The sequence below is a fragment of the Mus musculus genome, chromosome 14 (genome assembly GCF_000001635.26).
Source record: "Mus musculus strain C57BL/6J chromosome 14, GRCm38.p6 C57BL/6J".
NCBI lineage: Eukaryota > Metazoa > Chordata > Mammalia > Rodentia > Muridae > Mus > Mus musculus.
In genome coordinates, this window is record NC_000080.6 from 55,106,731 (window position 1) to 55,130,640 (window position 23,910).

The 23,910-nt window shown below is 49.9% G+C and overlaps 1 protein-coding gene across 1 annotated transcript; it reads right to left on the reverse strand.

Annotated features, from left to right (window-relative positions):
- Positions 1–95: 95 nt before the first annotated feature.
- On the reverse strand, positions 96–10,205 carry Jph4 (junctophilin 4). Its single transcript, NM_177049.5, has 6 exons — positions 9,261–10,205; positions 8,166–8,715; positions 6,677–7,448; positions 3,347–3,465; positions 2,556–3,088; positions 96–1,665 (listed from the first exon to the last, which is right to left on the reverse strand). Exons 2-6 carry the CDS (start codon positions 8,542–8,544, stop codon positions 1,582–1,584), a joined length of 1,887 nt encoding a protein of 628 aa, NP_796023.2. The 5' UTR covers positions 8,545–8,715; positions 9,261–10,205; the 3' UTR covers positions 96–1,581.
- Positions 10,206–23,910: the final 13,705 nt, after the last annotated feature.

Below are 23,910 nucleotides of genomic sequence, written 5' to 3' on the forward strand. Positions count from 1 at the left end.
CTCCCCCAGGGGCCTCACTTTTCATCCACCCCACCAGGTGGCACTCAGAGAGCTTGAGTCAGAAGCCATCGCACCCCAAAGGAGATGACAGTCCCCCCCTTTTTGGAACTTTTTTATTAATATACTTTTTTTTGTTAAATTTCTTTGTTATTTTTTTTTTCCTGCAAGACTTGATGTTGGCGGCACTGTTGTATAACTTCAATCCCAAATTCCATGAAATAGAAATCAGAAGTAAAGATTGAGAAGGAAGGAAGGAAGGGAGGCAGGAGGAAGGCAGGCCAGGGAGTAAACAGAGGTTGACTAGAAAAATAAGAAGAGTGTGTGTGTGGTGGGCATTCCTGGGCAAGGCCATTCCTTGAGGAAGGGATTGATTGGCAGGCAGCTTGCCTCTGCCTCATGCAGGGTAGGAAAGTCCCCCGGGGTTCCACAGTCCCCTCTTGTACAGCTTTCTGTCCCCAGAGGGAAAGTTAGTCCCAGGGATCAGCCATAATCTCAAACAGGCTCTCCCCCCAACTCTCGTCCGGGGTTGACACCCACCTCTGCCCTGCCCTGTGTGGGGCAGCGGCTTCCTCTGATTCCCCGTTAGCTCCCATCTCGCAGGAGTCTACGCGAGGGGTTAGAAACTAGACTTGTGACAGCATCTGCTGCCCTTCAGCCCTCAACGTGTTCGCCCCACAACTGTCAGAGCTGAGGACTGGGGTCCTCGCTTGCTGCAGCGCCTCTAACCCTCTGCAGAAATGTCTTCTTCAGTCCCCTTAGGAATTTAATCAAAGGCCACAAGTGAGTCCAGACCAACCAAATAAATTTTCAGGGGGGCAGAGAAGGGTAGAGAGGTGAGTGGCAGAATCTGAAGAGGGGCGGGCTTGGTTGCACCAGATGGTTTTTCGTTGCTTTTCTCAATACTCTTGGCTTGGCGTGCCATCCTTGGTGGTTGGGAGAGGGACTGGTTGAGGAGGGCAGGAGAGGGAGCACGGGGAGTTTCCTGTTGTTCGCTCCCCTTTTCTCCCTCAGGGAAGATCAAAGTAGGCAAGAACTTAGGTAGGTTCTGGGAGGTAAGAGTGGAGGGTACTTTTCCTGCAGCTTTCCCTTGGGGCCAGTGAGCCCCAAGTGGCTCAGGCAGTGCCTTGTCTGGCCACCCAATCACTTCTTATGCATTTCCTTTCTCCCCTCCACTCAGATTCCAGGAGATTCCTCAGGACACCAAACCCCCACCCTTGGTGAAGTTTTGATTCAAAGAAAAGGTTGGGGAGGACATGGGGGGGGGCAATGGTCTGACTTAGATTTGTGTATCTCAGAGGAGAGAGCAACTCTGAGAGAGAACAGCCCTTCATATGTAAACAATCTAGAGAGAGAAGGGGTCAGGGTGGGAAAGAAAAACCAGGAAGACCAGAGACGGGTCCAGAATAAATGAGACCATCTCAAAGAATAGAGGGAAGGAAGAAGCGAGAGACCAAAAGAAAGGGGCCCCGGAGATAGGGGAAAACACAAGTGGGTGGAGGAGGAGAGAAGAGAAGGCAGGTCGAAGGTCAGAGTGGGTGCAGAGGCAGGCAGCCAGAACCCGAAGGAAGCCAGGATGTTGCCTCAGGTGAGGAGCTGGGAGAACAGGAAGGCCAGGCTGAGGTCCAGCAAGGCCACGGCTCCCACCACCAGGGGGTTGGCAGCTCCCTAAAGAGACAGAGAGTGAAGCAGATTCAGTCCCGGAAGGCAAGCATAGGTCCCACCTCCCTGCTCTGGCTTTATCAGCAAAGCTGAAGGGTCCCAGACACCTCCCCACACAGGTGAGAGCAGAGGAACACACCCTTGTTTCAGGCTCTGAAGGACCTCGCTTCTATGCAGGGCCCTGCCCTCATACTCTGAAGATAGCAGGCAGTGCCTCCACCCACCCACCACCACCACCGCCGCCGCTCTCCCCATCCCTCAGTGTATCATGTGGGCAAGGCAGAAGGTGCCTGGCCTTAGCAGCAGACATTGGCAGCAGCAGCCAGTACTGCAGTAAGGCAGAGGGAGGAAGGGGTGAGGGAGGATGTGGTTGCTAGGAGATGGGAGAAGGCCTGGAATCCAATCAGAGCAGAGGGTTCTGGAGGAAAAACTCCACCTCTCTCGATTTTCTGTCTGCACCCCCCCCCCCTTTCTCAGGAGAGGGAGGGAGAGTGAGGGTTGGGAGGAACAATTTTTTCCTATTTCTGGGCACCAAAGAGAGAAAGTATGGAGGTGGGGGGTGGTGGGGGTGGAGCAGGAAACTGGGGCTGGAAATGATGTGGAAGGAGAACAGGAAAAAGTGCTCTGATTCTACCATTAATTATTAGTTTGTAACTAGGGCCAGGTTACTTAAGTGTTCGAGGTCTGATTCTTAGCTGTCCTCTGGGAGGGCTGGACGCCAAGGTTCGTTTGAGCTGGAAAGTTATCTTTTTTATAAAGTGGATATGGTCCAAGACCGGCCAGGCAGAGAGGAAGCTGGGTGGAAACTGAAGCCCCTCAGGGGATTATACCGAAGTCTGGAGGGATGCTGGGCAGGCGGGGCTTTGAAGAGGACACAAAGGGGAGGGGTATCTCACCGGCTGGGCAGGCCTCTCGGTGGGAGCAGGCTCCTCAACCTCTTCTGTCAGGCACCCAGCATCAGGACCCCTTGAAGACAGGCCCCTCAAAACTGGCGTGGTGACAGGCTCAGACTCTGAGCCTCCTGGGGCCCTCAGTTGGGGCAAGGACTCTTCGTCTTCCCCCTCCTCCTCTCGAAGACTTCCTGAACTGTCACTGCAGCCTCCGAGAAGTGGGGAACCATCTCTTGGTCCTGGACCCTGCACCCCAGCCTCATCCTCAGCCTCATAGCCAGCTAGTTCCTCTGCCTGCTCACCAGGACCCCCCCACTCCTCGGGCCAAGCTTTAGGGCTGGAGAAGGGGCCCCAGTTCCCTCCAGGAGGCAGTGGACTCCGGCAGGCAGGGGCTCGCCAAGGTTGGTGGGAGGAGGCGGGGCTGCTGGGTAGTTCCGGAGAGCCCTCTGAGGGGGTCAGTCCATTCTCGTATACCCCAGGGCTGTCCTCATCCAAAGGCTCTGTGTCAGAACCTCCTGAGTCCTGTCTGGGTCTGCGGCCTGGGCGGGAACAGCTAGGAATCAGTGGGGGCCAGGAGCCAGAGAGGCTGCAGCGCTAGGATTAGCACTGTCCAGGGTTCTGGATACCTCCAACCTTCCATTACCCTGCCTCATACATCCTTGGTTCTACCTCCAAGACACCCTCCACCCTTGTTTTTCCCCCCCCAACCTCCAGATCTCCATGCCCCCAACCCCATCCCGTGAGCCTCTCCAGCTTCGCTGGGAACTTGCCCCTCCCACAGGATACCCACACCTCACCTGGGGCCTCTAACATGGGTTGTAGATCCTGGGCTATCAGCTTGGCCATCCGCGCAGCCTCCACAGCCTTCTCCGCGACGCTGCTGGCTGCCACTGCTTTTAGGAGGGCGTCTGCTGCCCTGTTGGGTCCCAGGAACAGGGTCTTGGCCGACCTTCCCCCACATCAATTTACTCATGCTCTGATGTGCCAGCCCCTTACCCAGTCCCACTACATCACATTTGACTGGTTTGAGCTACCTCTGGGGTCCTCATCCCTCTGCACAAAGCCAGCTGTTGTCATCCTTCAGGGCTGGGTTCTTCACTTAGTCCAGGGCTGTACACTGTCACCCCTCCACCCCCTTGCTCTCACACTGTTCCACCCTTATGTCCCGGTAGTAACACTTCTTCCAGCGGCAGGGCCCGCTCCCCTCCCAACTCTGTGTTCCACTGATGCTGTGTTCCACTGTTTCTGTTTACTGAGCTGTTGCTTTCTCGGCAACTCCCTGGCAGCCCTGTTACTGCCTTAGCACCTCTGACTTCTACCAACCCCTCCGGCCCGCTGGGGAGTGTCAAACTCCTTCCTGGGGGATGTGAGACACCATCCAGTCAGTACCTTATCCTGTTCTAGCAGCACCCACCACAACCACCTTCTTCAACCATCCATTCCTCTGTGTCATCCACTCCCCACTGCAAGCCCTGGTTATTTCATTCCACTTAGACCAGTCTAGATTTCCTGGAAGGAAAAGTTTTCATCTTGCTTTTGTTTGGCTTCTGTTATCACATTCTTCTCCTCTGTTCCTGTCCCTGCCTCCCCCAACTCCAACACATCTCTGAGATCTACAAGTCCCTCTTTCTCAAACTCACATAGACTAGACTGGCTTCAAACGCACTATGTAGCCAAGACTCCTTTTTTTTTTTTTTGCCTCTATTTTCCAAGTGTTGGGGCTAAAGGCGAGCTGCTATGTCCAGCTTAGAGCTGGAATAAGAGAAGTGCTCTCTCCTCTCTCTCTCTCTCTGTCTCTCTCTCTGGCTCTCTCTCTGTCTCTCTCTCTCCATATGATTCCCTTCCCTACCAGTGCATGCCCTGACACCCAGTGTAGATGTTAGCTTCTCACATTACACCTGTGTAGAGCCTCAGCCTCCTTCTGTGCCCCGCTTTTTTTCCTAGCCTGCTCCCTGTGCTCAGTTCACTTTAAAGGATGCTTGTCCTTGCTCCATTACCGTTTCTCAGTTCTTTTTTTTTTCAGATGCTTCCTCAATCCTCCTCCCGTTTCAACACCCTCTGCTATTAGGTGGTTTAGAATCATCCAATTGCTTTTATAATCCAGACTGAAGTCAGGCACAAAGGAGCAGAAACAATCAGGTGCATTTGCTATGGTCTGACTGGATTAAGACTCATGGCTCCTTTTGGACATGGGCTTTTTTTTTTTTTTAAATCCATTTAAGAAAGGCAGTTTGTAACTGGTGGTTGGTGAGATCCACTGTAATTTTTGGTGAACTTCCTATTGTATACCTTGGACATATGGACAGCCCTCTTCCTTCATAGCTGGTGTGTTAAGTGCTTTAAAGCTTACTTGGCGGGACATCAGATAACCCTGTTGTACTAAGGGTTTTTATAACGTTTATGACTAACCCTGACCTGGAATTGAGCTGGGTTCTGAACAGATCTGAGCTTCACTCTTCGGTTGCACTGAGTTCTGTTGATGGCCACAAAAGCCTGTGGCTTTAGACATTGAGGATGTGGATTATTAAGTCTAAGCAGTAGATTTGGTATGTGCTCAGGCATCAGGCTGGACTCAAGCTACCTGGTGGATGCACCTGCTGCTGAGGCTCTGCTGTTTCCATGGCAGCCAACAGCCAATCAGGGTTGCCAAGCCTGTTGCTGGGGAGACCAGCCAGCATCTTCTTCCCACTGCCTGATCTTCTAGTTAGTGAGATCAGTATTCCCCCCACCCCCTGCACATGCCTCCACCCTATCTAGCCCAAAACGTTCCATGATGCTCTGATCTCCCTCTGCCCTGGCTTAAGGCCTAGATTCTAGGATCCATACAGCCAGACACAACTACAGACACATTCTCTGGCCCAGTCATCTACTCAGGATTTGACATGGTCATACTTAAGCATATTCACACATGGGCACGTATACAACAACTTGCCCATCGTGCAAGTTCTTGACTCATATTTAGGCCTATCCTCATGCCCTCTGAAGTACCCTCAACCCTCATTACCTCACTAAAGAGCACAATACGTAAACATTCAAATGTGTGAATTCCATAAAGCAAGGGTCCTTGACTCTCATTCCAAACCAATTTTGGCTATTTTTAGATCTGTGCTATCTCACAGAACTATTACGCACTTAAAATGTGGCTGCTCTCAACCAGAAATGATATAAGTGAAAAAACTACATGCAACATTTTAAAGAATCCAGAAGGAATGCAAATTACATTGCTGTTTGAAAGGATAAAAATTTTGGAAATATGGCTTAAATAATAATATGTTATTAAAAATCATTTTACTTGTTACTTAAATTTTTTTCCTGATACAGGGTTTCTCTGTGTAGTCCTTGCTATCTTGAAAGTAGCCCTGAAGACTAGGCTGGCCTCGAACTCAAGAGATCTGCTTGCCTCTGCCTCCTGAATGCTGGGATTAAAGGCGTGTGCCACCGCGCCGGGCCCCACACCTGTCTTGTAGTCTTTCTGGACTTTACTGCTTTAGCTAACAAGACTCTGATGCGTGGAAATGTAATCTTATTTACTGAAAGACAAATCTTCTTTAGAGGCAAGACTCCTCCCTTCAGATCTGAGTAAAAGAAGCCAGAGCAGGCAAAGTGGGTAGAGAATAGATTTCAGCTGTAAAAACCAGACCTCCTCAAAAGCTAGAAATAGACTACAGCCAAGGCTGAAATAAAGTCAGGCTGGAAACTAGTGAGGAAAGGTCTATAGTGTTTTGTCCAGGATGGAAGCTAGTAGTCTGAGGCCTGAAGGCTGAATGAGCTAAGCAAGAAGACCAGGGCAACCAAGAGGTTTCAGGGCCTGTACAAAGCAGCGTTCACTGTGCCAGTCACGCACCAAGGAGTCTATAGGTGCACATATTCACACAATAGACTGTGGCATTGTCTTACTACCCCGCCCCCCGCCCCAACACTCAGCCACCCACGGTTACACCCACACCCACCTATAGCCTCAGTTTTAAACACCCTCAGTCCTAGGGCTACAACTATCTGGACACAGGCCTGCTCATGTTTCCCCAATAGGCTGTAGAGCTTGGGTCTTGGTTCTCTCTTAAGTGTGGTTAGTACCCAGAGGAACCTCTCCTCTCAACCCAAGTTGGATCTGTGCACCAGATGCCCACCTGGCAGCCGCAATTTCCTGGCGCTGGCGGGCAGCACTCACAGCTCGACGGGCACCTTCGACAGCCCTGTCCACTTTCTCCTTGACTTTGCCCCGTCTAAGGGCCAGAGGCAGGAGGCTGCGGACACGTCCCCCGTGTACCAGCCGGTTACGCTTGTACTTGCCCTCCTCACGGGAGCCATCGGGCCGGGTGGTGCGCCCGTATCCGTGGCGTCGGTTGCCCAGCCACTCGCCTTCGTAGCGCAGCCCGTTGGATCTCTGGCTCACTCCATAGCCACTGCGCCGGTCCGCACGCCACTCACCGGCGTACACCTCAGTGGCTGAGCCCTCGATGAGGGCAGGTGGAGCTGGGATTGGGGGCCCGCTGGCCTCGGAGCCCGGGGGTCCTGTACTGCCCACTTCGCTGCTCACCTCGCTGCGTAGAGATCCCCTCTTGCTGCCCAGGGAGCTGCGGCGCCCACCAGCCCGGAGCCCGCTGAGCAGCAGTGAACGGCGGAAGAATCCACCTGCTGCTGGGGTGCGCTTACGGGAAGACGCCCCGTCGGCGTCCCCTGGCCCCGCCAGCACGAAGCCGCCTCGGGAGCCGGAGGCTGGGCTGCCTCCTTCATCTCCTGGTAGGGGTAGGGGTGGAGGCGGCGTCGGGGGGTCGCTGTGGCCGGAGTCCAGGGAGGTGCGGCGGGGTGAGCGCAGAAGCGCCGCCTGGTGGTAGGGTACACTTTGGCGCACCCCGTAGCCGTGGCGTTTCCCGGCTTGCCACTGGCCTTGGTAAGTGCCTGTGGGTGTATAGGAGTGAAAGAGTCAGAACATTTCAGTGGGCTCCCAAACCCACTAATTCGTAGCCCCAAAGCCCTTGGAAGCTCAAGTGACAGGTGGAAGCAGGGAGTGCGGAGGTCTGGGAAAGAACAGGCCAGGCTTCGTTGGAAGGTGTGGAAGAGCAGATGAAAACAACTAGAGTAGCATAAACACGTGGATTTTGGCAATGTCAGTGGACTGGGGAAAGGCAGAGAAACGGGCAGGCTGGAGTATATGAAGGACAGGTGGCTCAGAGACCGTGATGCTCAAGCTGACAGGTGGCAGTGTGTAAAAAAGGCACGTGACAGGCAAGCAGGACAGCAGGCTACAAGCTGACTTGAAGATTACAGGTTAAGTGGCGAGGGGTCAGGCAGGTGGAAAGGGCAGGCAGGTTGGAATGAGAGAGAAGCAGGAAGAAAAACTGTCAAATGAGTTTGTTATGAGTATGGTGGTGGTGGTTGTGGTGGTGGGAGAGGCAGGAAGATGGAGGTTGGGGTCCTGAGCTGGGGGATGGTGTGAGGGACGGACGGCAATACTGGAAACAGAAGGCTGGCGCACCGCACGCATATGGCTGGGGAAGGAGGATGGAGGATGGGAATAGCAGGGCGTGGAAGGCGGAAGGCTGGGGAAGCACACGCGCCCCAGGCCGACGGGAGGCGCACGCGGACGGGCAGACAGTAGTGGGCCGGGCCCCGCACCTCCATCCGAGTAGGTCTCGGTGCCGTAGCCGTCCTGGAAGCCGTCCTTCCAGAGCCCGGCGTAGCGCAGGCCGGACACGCTCTCCCATACGCCGCTGCGCCCCTTCAGCCCGCCCAGCCACTCGCCGCGGTAGGTCCAGCGGCTCTTGCGCTCCACGCCCAGCCCTTCGCGCTTGCCCTGCTGCCAGTGGCCCTGGTAACTGTGTCCGCCGGGCCCCGTGAAGACACCCAGCGACTCGAAGCCGTGAGCCCAGCAGCCGCTGTACTCTCCCTGGGCGCCGGGCCCGGTGCACACGCCGTAGCCATGTGCCCGCCCCGCCTCCCAGCCCCCCACGTAGCAGCCCCCGTCGTCAAAGTCGAACTTGCCCCCGGGGGACATGCATGTAGTTGGCGCGGCCTCAGCCCCCCGGCAGCTCAGCGCATCATGGGGCTGGAGAGCCGGCTGGGGGCCTGGGGGCCGGGCGAGGCTTGGGGGCGGGGGCAGTTAGACCGGGGCTGGGCGGAGGGGCCCCAGCGCGGGCAGGCAGGGCCGGACCCTCATCCTGAGTGGCTGCGGAGAAAGAGGGGTGCAAGTGGAGAGCGAGGCAAGTGGAAAGCGAGGTCCCCTTCTTTGCCAGCCGCTCCCCTGCCGGTAGCTTTAGGGCATCAGCACCGCCCTCCAGCCCTCCTCCCATCCCCCCTAGGCAGCATCTTTTAGCAGCTCCCAAGCGGTGAGGGCAAGGGGGCTTTCCCATCCCTCCCAACTTGTAGAGGGCGCCTCCCGGGACTTGGGGTCCCAGCGCTGATCCCGAGTCCTACTTTTCCAACCCAGAACCCCAGAGTGTGGAGCGTGGATGGCAGTTGGAGGTGGGGGACCTGGGAGGGGCCAGGGCAGGGTCTTCCGACACCTGCTTTCCTGGCGATTTGGACCCCTCTGCCTGGATTCTTTGGCTCCGCTAGCAAACCCGGGTGCGGGGGAGGCAAGGGGGTAAAAATGTAGCTAGCTAGAAAGCCGGCCCCAGGTGGGCCGATGGTAGAATGGGGATGTTGGGGGTGGGGTGGGGGATGAGGGTAGGGATGGGCAGACTGGCGAAAGGGAGGGGACAGGTTACTCACCATGTGTGCTGGGGCTCAGGCTGCCTCCCAGGCGCAGTTTCCATGGCAGGGTCCCTCCACTCACACCTCACCAGGACAAGCCAAGCCCCCTTCCCTTCCGGAGAGACTGCTACAACCCAGAGAAGGAAGGTGGGGGAGCTATGGGAGAGTCCCTTTTCCTCGGCTGAAGGTGCAGGCTAGTGTGGGGGGTGAGGTAGTGGCAGGGTGGAGGGGATGAGAATAAGTGTAGGGGGAAAAAAATCTGTCTTGAACGGAGACAGCGAAGAGGAGCTGGGGGCTGGATGGGAAAGGGGAGGGGGCTATCAAGAAGGGGTGTTTTTATTTTTTTCTTCTTATGGTTGGGAGAGGAAAAAAAAAATCAAAATTCCAATTCCATCCCAGCACAAATCAATGTTTGCTCCAAACCCAGCATCAAGGGGGAGGCTGGGCCAGGCAGATTTAAAGGGGCAGAGAGAAGCGGAGAGGAGAGGGTGGGGAGAGAGTCAGTGGCAGTGGGGGTGGTGCGAGGATGCTCAGGCAGAAAAAAAGGGGGTTCGCTACCCCTGAGGTGAGGGAGAAGGCAGGCGGAGAGGAGAATGGAAGGCTCAGAGACCCCCACGGTGGAAAGAAACCGTGGCATGCAGGCAGGGAGTGGAGTGAGGTGGAGGGAGGGGAGGGGAGAGGAGCTAGGGGGAGGAGTCTTAAGATGGGGAGGCAGGGGGAGGCCAGAGCCAGGCGGGGGAGGAGAGATGCTGGGGAGACCGGGAGTGCGAGAGGAATACAAAGAATGAGGTGCAGGGGTGAGAGCTATGGCAGGGGGAGATATAGCCGGCATGGGAGATGGCGAGGGAGACCCATTCCAGGACTCTTGAGAGATAGCTAGGGAGAGAAGTCAAGGGTGGAGGGAAGGAGGGGAGCAGAATCACATAGGGAGAAGAAGAGAGCGAAATAAGGCTCGCGACGAGCGGGAGAAAGCTCTGCAGAGAAAGGGCAGGCATGAGAATAGAAATCCCGGCAGGAAGAGCCCACATGGAGACAGGAGGTCCGGAAGTGGTGTTTATGAGGACCCTGGGGAGAGGGATGAACCTGCCAGCTGCTTGGCCGGAAGCCAGGAGGCATTTGAACGTGGATACCTCTGCCCATTCAGCTCAAACTCCTCCACCAGACAGCGCCCACCCTGTCACAGTTTTAGAGGTAGCTTGAGATGGGGCCCTGTCTGGAGGCCCCACTAAGCTAATGCACACAATATTCCGCGGACACCAACAGTTTGTCTAGGATGGGCCCTCTGAAGGGAGTGTTGGTATGTTCATTAAGGGGGCTCAAATTTGAGGAGGCCACCAAGATCTTAGGGCTCTGGAGTCTTCTCTTTCACAACACAGCAAATTACACAAGTTTGCTTGAGCAGGCTTTTGCTGTGGCCCCTTAAGCCCATCATCGACCTCTTCGAGTCCACTCTCCAGATTGACAGCACAAGTAGACCACACAGGTATTCACGTACTGCATTCCCTCCCTTCTCAGCTTCCTCTGGCCTGCCCCTGCGTGTTTACAGGGAAGGAGGCACCAGTGTGCTCAATTGCCTTTCTTTCCCCATAGGACCTAGTCCCCGCTGCCCACCCCTCATCCCCACACCTGATTTAAAGAGATCCAGAGCCCCGAGGGGGAAGTCATTCACCAAGGGGCACACTGGCAAAGTTGGCAAAGCTAGAAGTAGAACACTAAACGCAGACTTTTATTTTTGTTGGTGTTGGGAACGGAATTCTGGTTCTTGGGATAAAGCGCGTGCTCTATCACTGGGCTCTAGCTGGCAGCTTGGTGTCTTTCGAGCCCTTCAGTTCTTCCAGATGTCTGTGCTTGGGAGCATCCCCTAAAGTCAGGGTTACATTGGGTACTTTGGTAAAATAAAGAGTATGAAGATCGAAATAAACAGGGATTTCTCTTGTACACACACACACAGGCACATGTGTGTGCATACTACACACTATGTATATATTAGTGGGGTGGTGGTGTGTGCATGTGTCAGAGAGAGAGAGAGAGAGAGAGAGAGAGAGAGAGAGAGAGAGAGATATCAGAGGAAGTCCTTGTCTTCTGTCTTGTTGAGATAGCTCTTGTCTCCTCTGTGTAATGTACTCCAGGCTAGTTGGCCTGATCCTCTTGTGGACTCCCATCTTTCCTTAGGAGTGCTAGGCTTAGATGTGGGCCACTGCATCTGGCTTCTCACCTAGGATCCATGGATTGAGCTCAGGCTGTAGGCTTGTGTGTCTGCTGAGCTATATCCCTAAATCACATTGTGTTTTTCTAGAAGTTTCTCCAGGGCAGAGACTACTCTTTTTTTTTTTTTTTTTTTTAAAACAGGGTCTCATTATGTTCCCCAGGCTCCTCCTTCATCCTCCCCGAGTGCTGGGATTACAGGCACAGCCACCTTAACATCATACTCAGCAGGGAACCACATATTTAAAGCACTTTTGAGAACAAAGCAGGGTAGCCATCAGGTACTGGGGATGTGTAGCTTAGTAGGAGAGCATGTGCCTAGGATGTGCAAGGCCCCCAGTTCAATCTCCAGTACCAAAACCAACCATCACCAACAAAAATCCCAGAGTCCATTTGGGGTCCACTTAATACAGGATAGTTGGTTCATATATTCATTCATTCATTTCTCATTAGACATCTACATCTTTACTGGTGAAGTCCTGAGAAAGTCTTGTAATATATGGGACACACAGCCCTGGCTGTGCTCCTCCCCCATTTCTCTGAGGGAGCTAGCCTTTTGGCCTGTCCCTAATGGTTGCTACAGTCATCTCTTTCAGAATAGGGACACTTGTTATTTTTATTGTTTTCTTTCTTTCTCTCTCTCTTTCTTTCTTTCTTTCTTTCTTTCTTTCTTTCTTTCTTTCCTTCTTTCTTTCTTTTTTTCTCTTTTTCTTTTTGAGACTGAACTGGTTTGTTTTGTCACAATTTACAAATGTAAAAGTGTCATGGAGAGAGGAACTGGTGTTAGCTGGAGCTAGGTTCTGTGCTTGGCACTCTGTCTGCATTAGCTCATCGGTCCCCACACCAACTGTAACTGAGCAGTCTAGGCCGGGAGCCAACACTGGCCTTCCTAAACTGACAAAGCAGAGCACATTACCTGATGTGTCTGAGCTGTAGCTGGCCTGTCTCTACAATGGGGATATTACAGCGCAGCAAGGGCTGAAGTGACTATATGAACAGTACAAACGATAATATACAGAGAAAAAACCATTTAGTATGGTGCTCTCCCAGTGCATTGTAAATGCCCAACAAATGGTGGCTTCAAAACTAACTTGGTATTATTTCAGTTTTATAATCTGGATCTAGAAGTTACTTAACATGCTAATGTGTAACAGCCCTTAGAACTCCACGTATGTCAGATTCCCAACTTAGTAAGTGTGTTTCTCATTGCTAAGATAAAGTACCCAACACAAGGAACTTAGTGGAAGAAGGGTCTCCCCTGCCTCACAGTCTGAGGGTCAAATCCATCATGGTGGGAAAGGCATGGAGGCTGATAACCACTCTCTGGGATTAGCTGGGGAGCAGAGGAAACAGAAGTTCTCAGGTTGCCTCCTCCTTTAGAGTCATGCTAAGAGGCAAGCCTGTGGCTGTGGTGCCACCCACACTCAAAGCGGGCTTTCCCTCTTCAGTCTCTGGAAAAAGCCTTATAGACCCATCCAGAGGTGTGTTTCCATGGAGATTCTAAATCCTGTCAAGTTGACAAAATTATCCATGCTCTAACAAATGCATTGGGGGAAAGTAAGACAGCTGTTGTAGACTTGTGAAAGTCAGACACAATATCAAGAAGAAAATAAGAATTCCTGTAGTCTCCTGTGTAATAAACACCTTAATTTATTTTCTTTTGCAAATCTATTTATTTTTACGTTTTGTGTATGAGTGCTGAATTGAGTCTATGCACCAGGTGCTTGTAGAGCCCAAGAAGGCCAGAAGAGGGCACTGTGTGCTTTGGAACTGGAGTCACGGCTGGGTGCTGGGAATTGAACCCAGATCTTGTGAAAGAGCAGCCAATGCCCTTAACTGCTGAGCTGTCTATACAGCCCCCTTTAATTTCATATAATATCTTCTCTATAGCTTTTATTTAACAGGTTGTTAAGTTATACTTAACCTGTACTTAAGCGTGTACTGTATTTGTTCTCTTGGCTTTATATAATAAACATTTTTGTCCTATCATTAAAATATTATTGAATCCTGAATGACTGTGCAATCTTTAATTGTCTGAGTGCATTAAGCTTTGTGAGCTATCCAAGCACAGCATTTTTTTAAAAATCCTATTTGTTTGCTTGTTTCTTTCTCTTTTTTTTTGTGGTCTTTCAAGTAAGGGTCTCACTATGTAGTCCCTGGCTGGCCTGGAGCTCACTATGTAGCCCCAGCTACCCTGGAGCTGACTATATAGACCAGGCTGGCCTCAAACTCCTAGATAACTGCCTGCGTCTGCCTTCTGAGTGCTGGGATCAAAGTTCTGCGCCACCATATCAGACTCCATATTACTTTTTTTTTTTTTTAAGATTTATTTATTTAATGTTATAAGACACACCAGAAGAGGGCATCGGAGCCCATTACAGATAGTTGTGAGCCACCATGTGGTTGCTGGGAATTGAACTCAGGACCTCTGGAAGAACAGTCAGTGTTCTTAACCACTGAGCCATCTCTTCAGCCATCCATATTACTTTTTAATAGCAGAAATATGCACATATAAGCTGGGTGGTGTGGCACACATCTTTAGTCCCATTGTTCTAGAGGCAGAGGCAGGTGGAGCTCTGTGAGTTCAAGGGCAGCCTGGTCTACATGGTAAATTCCAGGACAGCCAGGACTACACAGAGAAACAAACTACCAACAGCAGCCCCCCTCCCCAAACCCACCACCACCAAAACAAAAACCCAAAGCTAATGTTTGTGGAGAAATCTTTCCATTTCTGTCTGACATTTAAAAAAATTTCCATGAAAATTAAAAAAAAAACCCCAATGCGTGTATTTTCGTGTGCTTGTGAGTGCACATGTCTCAGGCTCATGCGAGGTTGGAGGACGTCTTTGTGGAGTTGGTTTTGTCTTTCCACAGGAGATTTGGGGCTCATATGTAAATCATTAGGCTTGCAAGGTGAATACCTTGATCTGCCCAGTCTTCTCACAGTCCCTGTCATGAAAAATTTCAAACACATGCCAGGGACAAAAATGAATGGAAGAACTTCCGTGTACCCCCTTACCCAAGCGGATCAACAATTACTCTAGCAAGCAATTACTCTTGCCTAATTTCGTTTTCTCTTTTCTGATGTCAAGTTTTGGGATACTTACACTGGTCTGTTGTTTTGTTACTCTGAGGCAAGTTTTTCCACCTTTGTAGCTCCTGTTGGCCTTGACGGTGTTCCTCCTGCCTCAGTTTCCGAACCATGAGGTACATGCATATAAAACCATCAGGCCGCATTCTGAAATAGGATTTTCCCCCTCAGCTCCAGCCTGAAGATAAGTCCTTAACTGTATAATTACTGGATTCTGGGTTAGAAATACCTTTTTAAGATTTTTGGCTTTATTTTGCCAGGAATGCTTCTAGAAAGGTAGTGTGAATTTGTACCCTCAGCAACTATGCAAGAGAATGCTGGTCTGTTCTGATTGCACCCTGGATTTTATTGGCTGTTCTGCATAACACCTATGTGCCTATGTATATTAATTTACATGCTTGGAACTCCCCCCTCCTCCTCCCCCTGCCACCCTTTTTTTTTTTTTTTTTTTTAAAGATTTATTTATTTATTCTATGTAAGTACACTGTAGCTGTCTTCAGACACTCCAGAAGAGGGAGTCAGATCTCGTTAGGGATGGTTGTGAGCCACCATGTGGTTGCTGGGATTTGAACTCCTGGCCTTCGGAAGAGCAGTCGGGTGCTCTTACCCACTGAGCCATCTCACCAGCCCACCCCTGCCACCCTTTTTTGATTGCTAGGCTTCTACTGAGAAAATATCTGATGGCTACAGCAGAACAGACTCTCCTGAAGAGGCCACAGGAAACCTGTCATTCTTAGGAATCCCAGCTGGGCTTAGGGCCGTTTTTCTAGAATCAGGTAGCTATGGCTCCTAGCTCAGGGAGGAACTTGGCAGTCCCATGCCTCATCTAAAGGGCAGCCACCAGGGGTCAGGATGGGGCTAGAGATCCTGACTCTGGGAGAGAGCAGGAATGGCTGGCAGCCAGACACTGCATTTCCTCCGTCTGACCGCTGCTGGCTGGTGGCACAGCTAAACCTCTACTTGCCAGATCACGATTCCAGAATGCTCTGCAAAAGGTATCCTTCCCTGTTTGGCTGCACCAGTGTTTATCAGCTTGATGAGCAGGGAGCTAGATAGCCCGGACTCTGAGAAACCCACATGCATGCTCTGGCATGCATCCTTCTGAGTGCTTCCTTTTCTAACCCCCATGCTTCACATCTGTATTAAAAACACCTTTAATAAAACCAGGCTCTGTTTAATTGGCTGGCAGAAGCCACACTGCCAAGAGAACGGAATTTGCTTTGTCTCTGTACATGTTTCTGTAGGACCGAGCTCACCGTACAGCAGGAATTTTAACTTGACAGCCTTGAGCTGAGGGAGCTAAGGATGGTTCCGACGAACTGTGAACCCTTTCAATTTCTGTGAATAGTGAACGCATAGAGCCTTCCTCTCTGGGGAAAAAACAATAGCTTTTATGAGATTCATGCCTCAGGCAGCCCAGGATTTTATCATATCTTTCCTCCGTCCTAAGCCTCTTCATTTCCTGTGGCGATTGTAAAGAGCATAGGGGGTTGGAACATGGTGTTCTTGGGGGCCAGGCTAAGGGACTGGACTTTTCTAACCACCCAGAGGAACTAGGAAAGAGCCTGGGTTTTCCCTGGGATTCGATGGAGAAAGGAAGGGATATTCAGTGGGGGCTAGGATGGATTTGGATACTTACCTATATAGGTACTGGGGCAAATTAAGTGGCTGGTGTGTAGTGGAGGATTAGGAGGGAAAAGGCTGATCTCAGGCTAAATGGTCTTGGAGCCTGTGCCTTTGAGTCCTGAGTGTTGGGCCAAATGCCAGAGGTAGCAGCCAGCAAGACCACTTACTACCAGGATAAAGCTTTAAATCTTGCTCCATCTAAATCTTTCACCCTGGGCAAGTATGGCTGGGAGGTAGCCTTAGTTGGTGTAATACAAGTTTGCTCTGTAGAAGAAAGAGGATCTGGGACCTAGAGTGCCTGAAGGCTCAACATATCAGAAAATGAAGAGAAAAATTCCAAACACTCCAAATCCCAATAGGAGGGTTTAATCTTATTTCATACTAGTCGTTTGTATTTGTACATGTAGGTAAGAGGAAGATTCAGTGAGTTTTGATCATTACTCAAGTTCACTTAGCAGCTGGAAGGAGAGGAGGAGGTAGCCAGAGAGGACTGGTGTTAAAAACACAATTATACAGAACCAGAGAGATGACTGAACCAGGAAAGGGACTTACTGTGTAAGCCTTCCATGTCAGCTTGAGTTCCCAGAACCAATATAAAGATTGAAGGATAGAATTGCTGTTACAAACGTGTTCTGTGATCTCCACACATACGCCACCACATACACACCCACCCCCTATCATGTACACATAATAATAATAAAATACAAGTTAAAAATCTAGAAACTTCAATTATGCAGGGATAAATGTAGAAATGGCTTCAGACTTCAGATTCTGGTTTCTAGCATTTCCTATGGCCCTGCGGTTCACCTATCTGCTTTCCCAGGGGGGAATTTTCACCTTTTGCAGCAGCAACTGCTGCTCCTCGCAGAATTTCCTTGTTAAATGAAAAACAAGCAGGTGTTAAGACTGATTACCATCTTGTTGACTTGCAGATGAAAATAGAAAATTGGGAGGGGGGGTGACATCTTCGAAGAAAAATGAGAACAACTGTTTGAAGTGGTATGCCAAGAATAAATGAATACAGGCATGGTGATACGTGCCTGTGACCTCAGCACTTAGGAGGTGGAGGCAGGAGGATCAGGAGGTCAAGGCCAGCCTCTACTACACAAGAGTTGAAGGCCAGGGAGCTACAGGAGACCCTGTATCAAACCAACGAACCAACCAACCAACCAACCAACCAACCAACCCACCCACCCACCCACCCACTCACCCTAAAGCAGGAGAATATGTTTCTAGGTTAGGAAACCTTTCCTTCTGTCCTAGGGGACAGTAGAGACCTATTCTCCCTTTGCCTTGTGTGAGTCCTTTGTCCAGAGACAGCAATCACAGACTCTATTCCCACTGTTTACACACCAAGTCCTGTGCAAGGCTGCCCTTGGCCTGGATTTGTTTTTGGACAAGAGTAAGAATATTCACATAAGGAGGTCAGCTCCATTCTCCCACTTTTAAGAGGAAATCTTTGCATAAGCACATAAACCTTCCACCCAATTTCTCATCATCCATTGCTTGCCATGGGTGTTGGTGCCAGATGCAAGTGGGAAGTGAGAAGGCTGAGGTCAGTTTTAGTCTTCACTGAGGACCAGGAAGCCAGAATCCTCTACTGTTCCATTTCCCGGGAGATCCAAGAAGGCTTCACACATAGCCTGCAGCTCCATGGGGGAAAGGGGGTCTCCAAAAGGGCATAGATGCCTACTGCCAGGAGAAGGTATACCTGGTGTCTTCACGTCAGTACTGTGGGTGCCAAAGCTTCATGATCTCTGACAAGTTCCTATGGGTCTGCTGCTGCTAGACCAGTGACTGAGGGCTGAGTCATGTCCACAGGAGAGTTTCTTTGTCACTAAAGCCTGTAGTTAAACCACCATAAACACAGCCTTATTGTGGGCTTGCCTATGGAGATTCCCCAACACCTTGCCTTTGGTAGCAGCCATCTCATCTATTGGTTGTAATGGCACCCTGAGCTTTCTTGTCACCAACACAGATGTGGCTTATTCGTAACCACCCAATCTTGGTACTTTGCTTCAGCAGCCGGACAGGCAAGATGCTCTCTCACTCAGTCAGAGATGTCTTCCCTAATGACACCGTTGTATTTTCTCCTCAGCTCTGGATTCTAGGAGCTACCCTGGTCCTAAGCAACAGCTATGAAGAAACCACAGTGGTCTCTTGTGAGTGTGGCTTCAAGATCGTGGGACTGCTGGCCTTGCTTCAATCTAATGCAGTCTAATAGTATGTGACACTCCAAAACAGCTCTAGGTCCCACCTTCATGATCTACCCCAGTGGTTCCCAACCATACTAATGCTGTGACCCTTTAATGAAGTTCTCCATATTGTGGTGACCCCAGCCATATCATTATTTTTGTTGCTATGTCATAACTGAAAATTTGCTACTGTTATGAATTATAATATAGAGATCCGATCTTAGGCCACCCTGTAAAAAGGGTTGTTTGACCCCAATGGGGACATGACCCACAGGTTGAGAACCACTGCCATAGCCCACATAATGACTGTGATGGTGATGCCTGGTCCCTCATATCATTGGCCAGCCTTCTGTTTTACTGACCGTCTGTACACTCTGGTGTTTTGCCAGCTCTCTTCCTGCCTATAGCAATATCCTGCCTATGCTGGGCAGGAGCTAGTCTGATTATGTTCAGAACGACCTGGGATATTTATGCCTTTGTGGTATGTATCTAAAATCTCCATCCTGACCTTGAGATGAGCTTCTCTTCAACTGCCATGAGACCCCCTTGCTGGCAAACTTTAGGAAAAAAGAGAATGAGGTAACTTACACTGCCCTAATGTTTTATAAGTCCCGTACCCTCAGACCAAATATCAGGACTAAGCCGAGGAGATTGTGTGGCCCTGTTTTCTAGTGGCAGCAAACATGGTAAGAGTGTGAAGGCTGTGATCCTTGCTCCACACACAGCAGTGCTGTGCTGAGTGAGGCTCTCACTGTGAGAGGGTACTGTTTCATCTTTAATAAATTCAGCATTAGATTAAGCACATTCGAAGGCCAAGTGACTCATTTCTATTTCTGGCTTTCAGACACGGGTGACAGTGGTGACCTCAGACTGTGGACAGGCAGGATTGTTTGAGAGTTGGTGACAGTGAAACGAGTCTTATTATCTCCCTGGGAGACTCCTGGATGCCTTACTGATTACCATTATTGGTACTTTTATAATTAAAAATTTTCCTTTATTTCTGTTTTATACGTATGGGTATTTTGCTGCATGAATATCTGTACACTATCTGTCTGTGGTGCCCAGAAGGAGGTATTGGATTCCCTGGTACTGGAGTCACAGCCAGTTGTGAGTTGCCATGTGGGTGCTGGGAACCAGACCTTGGTCCTCTGGAAAAGCAGCCAGTGCTCTTAACTGTTAAGTCAGCTTTCCAGCCTTATTGTTAGCAATTTTGAGATAGGATTTCATGAAGCCCAAGTTGGCCTCGTAGTTAGTCTATAGCTAAGGGTGACTTAGACCCGTTGAGCTTCCTGCCCTCACCTCCCAAGTGCTGGGAGTACAGATGTTACCACCACATGTGGTGCCAGGGATTGAACCTATGGTTTCATGCATTGTAGCTAAGTATGCTGCTCAGTCCCCACCCCTCCCTACTACTTTAGAAGAACTTCTGGCAGGGTTCACCTTGATGGTGACACACGAACCCTCTGGTCCTTGCCCTGAGTGCATTTCAACTCCTGGGCTTTTGTCATTGTGAGCTTACATTTGAGCACTCCGGTTTTGTTACATCTTTCCTTTTCCAAGCAGAACTAGCACTCTCCCGGCTGGATGCCTGTGGTCCAGCTGCTGCTGCAGGGTTGCCTGGATACAATGTTGCCTGTGGCTATGGATACAATGTTGCCTGTGGCTATGTGCTTCCATCCCATCCTTCACTACCGAAAGATGCCACCCAAGCAAATGCTACCATGATGGATAAAAACATAAAGGCTGTCACATGAATCTGTAGGCGGCGGCCTCCTTCCCAGGCACCTTTAGACCGCCAAAGTCTAGATGCTAGCCACCTACACAGGCAGGGTGATGGGAGCTGAGGAGTTATTCCTTAAACTGGGCCCCAACACAAGGAATGTGAAGGGAGAGGAATATTTGTGGGAGCTAGACAAAGAGGCTCGGATATATCCAGCCAGGAGCATGCCTCTGACAGTAGAATACTTAGGCCCTGGCAGCCTATCTGGGCTGGATCCAGCCTCTCTTGGGACAACACTTATGCTAACTAAATATTAATATCATGTGGTAGTAAAGGAAGTAGGTACCAACGCAGGAGACCTGGGGCACCTGAAGCACAGAAAGCAAGAAGGACTTTGCAGGTTGTTAGCTAGCAATCATCTTCATGTTCTAGTTGTTCTTCTCCATAAACACAGCTTTGGTATTAGGCCTGAGTTTAACTACAGGTTCCTCACAGGCCACTAGGTCCCCTCACAAGTTATAGGGCATTCTTCCTAGTACCTGGGAGAAGGCTTGGGTCAGCCAGACTGTAGAATGTCTTTGAGAAAGTTGTATAATCTAAGACTCAGTTTCCTTATCCTTGAAAATGGGTACAATATTACTTCACATTGCTTGAGGAAACTCAAAAGCCAGGTAATCCTTGAATTCTGTACTGTAGATATCTGAAAAAAAAAACTGGGATACTGACTTGGTGTCATGCTTGGCATATATCAGGCTCCTGGCCATGTTTCGATGCTTCCTATGTAGTGGGCAGCCCAGGTAGTGTGCAGGCTACCTGGGGAAGTCACGGCAGGAGGGAGTTGAGGCAGCTGGTCCATTGCATCCACCTTCAGGAAGCAGAGGGGGATGAATGTTGGCACTCAGCTTGCTTTCTCCTTTTCATGTGGTCCAGGATTCAGTGCATGAACCAGTGGTGGATTCTTTTACCTCAATGAACCTAATCAAGACAATCAGAGGTGTGCCCAGAGGCTAACCTTATCTAAATAATCCCTCATAGGGGTGTGTGTGTGTGTGTGTGTGTGTGTGTGTGTGTGAAGGCTTGTCCCCTAGCTGAGTCCAGAGCCTGTCAAGTTGACAATGAACTCCAACCCCCATGGGACAGCCACACAGCTCACAGTAGGGTCTGAGAAGGGCAGGGACAGAGGTCTTCAGGAATGTCACAAACTGTCACTTAGAGTAGGAGTGAAGAGCATCTCCTTTGGACCCGGCAGGGCAGATTTTACACGGCAAACCCACTTCAGCATTCCAGTGTCCCGAGCTTTAAAATTTCTTCATCAGAGTTAAGTCAAAAGAAAGTAGACATCTCCAGTTCACTCACAGGAGGTCAACTTTAAAAAATAGTTTATTTTATTTATTTGTTTTTGAAAGATTTTTTAAAAAATTATTTCACCCTCCTGTATGTCTGTGCCTCACATGCATGCAGTACCTTTGAAGGCCAGACGAAGGCAACGGATCCCCTGAAACTGGAGTTACAGGTGGTCGTGAGCCCCATGAGGGTACTAGGAATCAAACTCAGGTCCTCTGCAAGAGCAGCCAGTGCGCTTAACTGTTGAGCCCTCTCTCCAGCCCCTTTCTTTGCTTTATTTTAAATTATGTGTATATGTGTGTATATAGCATGTGTATGTGGGCGCCCGAGGAAGCCAGAGGCAAAGGATGCCCTGGAGCTGGAGCCACAGGAGGTTATGAGACTCCTGACCTGATGCTGGTGCTGGGGAGCGAACTTGTGTTCTGTGGAAGAGTGGTGGACTCTCTTCACTGCTGAGGTCATCTTTTGACCCACATCAAATAAACTGTTAGCAACTCTGCTATTATTGTTTTTGTTTTTATTCTTTGAGAATTTCAAACATGTAAACAATGACATATGATCACATCCACTCGGTTTTCTCCCTCCAAATCCCCTCATAGCCACCGATACATCCCCCTTCAAACTTGATGCCCCGTTCTGCCCTCCTCCTCGTCTTCCTCTACTTCACTTCCTCATCAGCATCTTCTGTAACCCAGTAACTCTATTAGTGCTGCACATTTATGTGCACGGGTGTGAGGCCATCCATTGAGCACAGGAAACCGACCAGTGGGAGCATCCTCAGAGCTCAAAGAAGACCCATCCTCCTCCTCTGCACCGCCCCCCGCAGTTATCCACTGCCAATCATCCCTCAGTAAGGATGGAGCCTAGAATTTTGTCTGGTTTGATCTTGTGCAAGTAACCAAAGCTTCTGTGTGTTCATCAGGGCAAGAACCATGTTGAGTCCAGAAGACAGCATCTGACGGCTCTCCTTTCCAGCCTCTAGACTTTACAATTTTTGCCTCCTTCATATTCTTTCTGTTTCTTCCCCCCGCTTACTGCTCCCTGAGTCTTCGGGAGAAGGGGATTGAGAAAGATGTTCCAGTGAGGATAAAGCATTTACAGACATTTATTCTTAGCACTTTGAACAGTTTTCAGAGTCTGTATTGCTGTCCAATGAGGGGGAAAAAACTTCTCTGACCAAGGTTGACAGCAGCAGTCCAGGTCTATGGGTAGAAGCATACATATTTAACAGGCCATTAAACAATATGATCATTTAGCAGAATAACAATAGCAAGTTCTACCCTAGAGCCTGTGACCTCCTCAGCCATGGGCTTTTGACCAGGATTACAGTATCAGGCCTGGATACCCACCTATGAATCAAACCTCAATCAGAAACAGGTGGCCATCCCCGAACAGTTGTGCCACCTTTGCAACACGTGAGGTCACATGTGGAAGGTCAAAATTGTAGCGTGCAGGAACCATCACTGGGTAAGGTCACTACTGATGTCCTTGTTTTTTTTTTTTTTTAATTATTTTTTATTTTATTTTAACCAGCAGCCTGTATAGCATTTTCCAGCACTATGAAAGGTAGCCAGCAGAGGAAGTTTCCCGGTCTGAGACAGATTTCTCTGTTTCCTGTAGCTAGTGTGTGGTGTCTTCATCAATGGGTGCTTAGCATGTAGTTGCCATGTGTAACCAAGAGTAATGACAATAGCTCTTGTTGCTTTGGACAACACCGGGCCCTCCCTAGGAGCTGTCCCATGCCCTGCGCTGGGCTTTTAGTTTACTAACTCCTGTCTTCTGGAAGTGGCAGTGTCCATACAAGCTTTTTCCATTTGAACTCTATTTGTTAAGTTGTGTTTGGAAAAGAGTTTATTAGTAGTGGCTTCCAGGAGGCTTTCCGGATGTCTTTAGTTCTGGTGCTCTCCTGCTACTCCCTGCTTTCTGTCCTTCCATCCCCAATTAACCCTTTAGTCCCCAGCACCCCTCCCTCTTCTTACATACCACATGTAGTCTACTCTCCCTCCAATTTCAGTTTTGAATTGTGAGAGAGTTGGCTTCCATATGGATTTTTCATAACCATCCTTTCGGGCTGGCCCCGCCCCATCTCCACCATACTCCCGTGTTCTTGTCTGGTTAGGTCTTTCCACCTCCAGCGTTCCAATTCTCTACTATAATTTTTTTCTACATTCTATTGCGCACCCTCCCTCACTGTGCCTCTCCTCACACAAAGGCCCTTTCTAATTTCCTGGCTTCTGCTTGGTTAGCACCCTTTTCAACTTTGAGATCCTCAATATTAAACCTGGAACCCCTGCTTATATATAGCAGTACACCCAGCCTGGTCTAGATTTGTTTGTTTATTCTGAGACAGGATCTCACTATGTAACCCTGGTTGGCCGGAACTCACTGTATAGACCAGGCTGGTCTTGAACTCAGAGATTCACCTGTCTCTGATTCCCAAATTGTGGAAATACAGACATGTATTACCATACCCAGCTTCAACTTGTT

Excerpts from the sequence above, each read along its gene's own strand:
- Jph4 (NM_177049.5), bottom strand. The coding sequence starts at position 8,544 with ATGTCCCCCGGGGGCAAGTTCGACTTTGACGACGGGGGCTGCTACGTG. Across the intron at positions 7,449-8,165 it reads CGAGACCTACTCGGATGGAG|GCACTTACCAAGGCCAGTGG; the intron begins GTGCGGGGCCCG and ends ATACACCCACAG. Across the intron at positions 1,666-2,555 it reads CCGAGAGGCCTGCCCAGCCG|GGAGCTGCCAACCCCCTGGT; the intron begins GTGAGATACCCC and ends CTGTCTCTTTAG.